Genomic DNA, 4307 nt, shown 5'->3' with positions numbered 1-4307 from the left:
AGCCCTCTGTCTATTTCCTTCTTCCAGCGAGATTCTCCTGTTTTTTCTGCAAAGGACCTATTTGACGCCTTCTTCAAACGGATTGAGGTGAGCCTGGGGCTTCATTGCTTTGTTGCCCCAGAGGTTTGCTCTAATCTTGCTTTCATCATCTTGATAAAAGATTATCCTGACTTATCTCTGTTTGGAACTTTTTGCAGTACCTGAGATAAAGATGGGTCAGTCCAAACCTCTTGAAAATCTGATATTACCTCGAGGGAGTCTGAAGGTTGCTTCAGCGGTCCTCCTAGTAGGGCGGTTGATGGGTAGGGCCATTTGGCAGGTCGTTGAAACTGTTTTACCCAGATCGTCTGGCTGGCCTCCTCCTCTGGTTGTTGTTCGAGCTCCAAAGAGGCTATGGGCTGTTGAGAGGTCTGCTTTGACTTTACCTTTCTTCGAGAAGGAAATTTCCCCGATGCCCCTGTTGTCTGCTTTTGATATAAATGGAGGTGGCGAAAATGATCAATTTATTGTCCCCTTTGGTGTGGAATACCTGTATTATGAGAGGCTGAGATCTGCTGCACTCAGTCAAGCTTCCGTCGATGCCTTCGAATATATGCTCTGTGATCTTCTTGAAGCCGTAACTCGAAGACTTATGTTTTTCATGCGTGATATACGAACAGCATATAATATCTGAGCTTGTTCGTATGTACCGTGAATCACACTTGGGCAACCGAATGTTTGCCTATAGGGGAACAGTGAGAAATACTTGTGGGAATCAACTTATTCAATTCCCCTATAATAACGAAGCAGAACTCGACCGGCCTACAGGACTCGTTCTCCGTATCCGAGAGTTCCTCTGTATCGAAAACTAGGATAGTGTGATAGGTGATAGTGATGTAAACGTAGATGATGTATCTGGTCATGTAAATCCTCTGAGGATAGCTTTTTATTCTGTAATGTGGGTATTCGTAACGTGCTGTAATGAAACTTTTGTTTTTTCGTTCATACCCGAACTGTTCCTTCTTTATTATGAATAAGGTGTTGAGACTGCTTTCTTCGTGGTTTTTTCTGAGAAATCTGCGATATTGTTTTTTCCGTCTTGCCTTTTAATTGATCAGACCCAGAATTCATTTAGCTAGTCTGAGTTTTCAGTTTACTCTTTCCGAGCTGTACCAACCGACCTGCGAGCTCGCTTTCGGTTTACTTTATCCAAGCGAGACTAACCGACCTGCGAGCTCTGTCTTTAATCAATGGGTCGAGCTCTGTCTTTAATCAATGGGTCGAGCTCTGAGTTCCACTAGCCCACTGAGCTTTCGGTTTACTTTTTCCGAGCTGGGCTAACCGACCTGCGAGCTCGCTTTCGGTTTATTTTATCCAAGCGAGACTAACCGACCTGCGAGCTCTGTCTTTAATCAATGGATCGAGCTCTGAGTTCCACTAGCCCACTGAGCTTTCGGTTTACTTTTTCCGAGCTGGGCTAACCGACCTGCGAGCTCGCTTTCGGTTTACTTTATCCAAGCGAGACTAATCGACCTGCAAGCTCTATCTTTAATCAATGGGTCGAGCTCTGAGTTCCACTAGCCCACTAAGCTTTCGGTTTACTTTTTCCGAGCTGGGCTAATCGACCTGCGAGCTCGCTTTCGGTTTACTTTATCCAAGCGAGACTAACCGACCTGCGAGCTCGCTTTCGGTTTACTTTATCCAAGCGAGACTAACCGACCTGCGAGCTCTGTCTTTAATCAATGGGTCGAGCTCTGAGTTCCACTAGCCCACTGAGCTTTCGGTTTACTTTTTCCGAACAGGCGCGGTCATAATGGTTCTCGATATTTACCCCCTCGGCAATCGGAGCAATAACTGCCAAGAAGGTGAAGAGGCAATTGATGACCGCTGGATTTCCCTACCCCCAATCCTGGGCCTAGATTACGGCCACGGCCCATGAAAGGAAGGCCCGTATAACCTCATGGGCCGTGGCCGTAATCTAGGCCCAGGATTGGGGGTAGGGAAATCCAGCGGTCATCACCTATTATCTAGTGATTTATCTTCGGCCCACTTCCAGTCTTAGCAGAAGAATTATGGGAAGGACTCCATGCTGCAATGCAGACGGCCTAAAAAAAGGCGCATGGACAGCTGATGAGGACCAGAAACTCATCGCTTACATTCAAGAACACGGCGAAGGAGGCAGGCGAACCTTGCCTCAGAAAGCTGGTATCTATCAGATACTCAATTTAAGATCCAAAAATAATTTTATTTTTCTTCAAGTGTAGCAATTAGATGACCTAAAATTCATGAGGATGTGAGATCCCCAGTAGCTTGTTTTCTGACCAGCTCTGTTGATTCATTTTGGATTTGGAATTAATAGGTCTCCAAAGATGTGGAAAGAGCTGCAGGCTGAGGTGGGCTAATTATCTTAGACCTGATATTAAGAGAGGAGAGTTCAGTACAGAAGAGGAGCAAAAGATCATTCAACTCCATGCTTTTCTAGGGAACAGGTGAACTAATTCTTCATTATGTTATTATAGGAAAATTAATGAATTTCTTCTTACCAAATAAAACATAATGAATTTCTTTAACAGTAATTTTATATTACACATACAATAAATCTAATGTTATTTAATTAACTGAAACGACGAAATTATATTTCCCAAATTAACTTTTAATTTCAAAACTTAAAAATTATTTTTTATAACAAATTCTTATTTTAAATAAATATTAGTTTTCATAATTAAACTTATATATACTATCATTTTCATTATTAAAATAAATAATTATTTAGGGTAATAAAAATTAATTTTATTATTATAAAAATAAAACTTTATAATAATTTTTAATTGTAAAGATACGAATAACTTCAGAAGTTCGAAATTTTCATGGTTAACAAGTAAACACATTTTTTTTTATTTAGGATTACATTTATTTTTATAAAAAAAAATTAAAAAAACATAGAAAAATAAAGAATAAAAATAGGCATTCTCATATGACCATTTTGAGAAAGAAGTTTGGGTCTAATCATGATGCCTTGTCGCCAGGTGGTCAGCCATAGCCAGGCATCTCCCAAAGCGAACAGACAACGAGATAAAGAATTATTGGAACACACATCTCAATAAGCGATTAGCCGAGATGGGCATTGATCCGGTGACTCACAAGCCACTCGGTCCCTCTTCCCCGACCACCGATAACAACTCTAACCCTACCCACACGTCTCCCCACTCTCAACTTACCCAACCTACAACTCAAGCCCAGCTTCTCAACAAACTAGCAGCTAAGCTTGCGCCATCAAGATGCCTCGTGGCACTAAAAACTAGCCAGAGCCCTTCTCTTCGGTCCCTGTCTACAGAAGCTGAAAAAAATGTTCTGCCAAAGAGGCCTATTTCCAGTACTTCTGCTAGGCTGCTAAACAAAATGGCCGGTAGACTCACGACTCCATTACACTGCCTTAATACGTTAAAATCTATCCTCTCAAGCTCTTTAGATTATCAATCTGAAGGTCACAATGCCATCGAGGCTCCTCATCATGATGACTTCATGCATCGTTCTACATCTGCTTCAAGCCTTTCAGAGACTGGCTCAGATATGTCAAGATCTAATGCTATAGCTACCCCTGATCTTTCACCATTAATGGAGTCTTTTAATCTTGACCTGCTTAAAGATTGGAACGGGGTGGATGACGGCGGCGTTTCAAGTATTAACATGGTTGACACCTATAGCAGCTGCTGGGAGTCTCCCTTCACTAGTTTTAAGAACAAAAAGACATTTTCTGGTAGTGAATCAATGCATGAAGTTATGGATGCATTGACGTATAATGACAGTGACAAGACATATGGATCTGCACAATACGATAATCATTTCATGGATGGCTTCTCCATTTTTTCAATCAATGGTTGCAGTGAAGATTCACATGAAGACAGGGTTTTTGAAGATGCTACATATTCTCGGCATAAGGACCACTTCTTTGAGAATAATTATCAACTCCCGGATTCGAATGTCGTTTGAGTTGGTGTAATTTTTTTTTTTTCTAATTTCTTCTTCTTTCGCTAGATGCTTAATTAATACCTTAGCTTTCCATCATCAGTTGAGAAAATAAACATTCTGTATTTTTTTTTTTTGGGCATGGTTATAAAAATAATTATTTTTTAGGACATATAAATTATATAAATTACTCATTACACCCTTCTTTATCTGACGTACGACGATAGACTTACAATTAGTTTCACATGCATTAAAAAATATATATTTAAAATAATATTTTTATATTATTATTTAAATATGCTCTCCGCTTATATTGACATTATTAAATTATTATTGTTACAACTAATAAATTTTATTTTTTA

At 39.9% G+C, this 4307-nt stretch overlaps 1 protein-coding gene across 1 annotated transcript; it reads left to right on the top strand.

Annotated features, from left to right (window-relative positions):
* Window positions 1–2009: 2009 nt before the first annotated feature.
* On the top strand, window positions 2010–4034 carry LOC110618339 (transcription factor MYB28). Its single transcript, XM_021761506.2, has 3 exons — window positions 2010–2184; window positions 2339–2468; window positions 3006–4034. Exons 1-3 carry the CDS (start codon window positions 2052–2054, stop codon window positions 3967–3969), a joined length of 1227 nt encoding a protein of 408 aa, XP_021617198.1. The 5' UTR covers window positions 2010–2051; the 3' UTR covers window positions 3970–4034.
* The last annotated feature ends 273 nt before the right edge of the window (window positions 4035–4307 follow it).

Source organism: Manihot esculenta, chromosome 6 (assembly GCF_001659605.2).
Source record: "Manihot esculenta cultivar AM560-2 chromosome 6, M.esculenta_v8, whole genome shotgun sequence".
NCBI classification, from domain to species: Eukaryota; Viridiplantae; Streptophyta; class Magnoliopsida; order Malpighiales; family Euphorbiaceae; genus Manihot; species Manihot esculenta.
The sequence above is the reverse complement of the archived record's forward strand: the minus strand, read 5'-3'. Positions and strand labels throughout refer to the sequence as shown.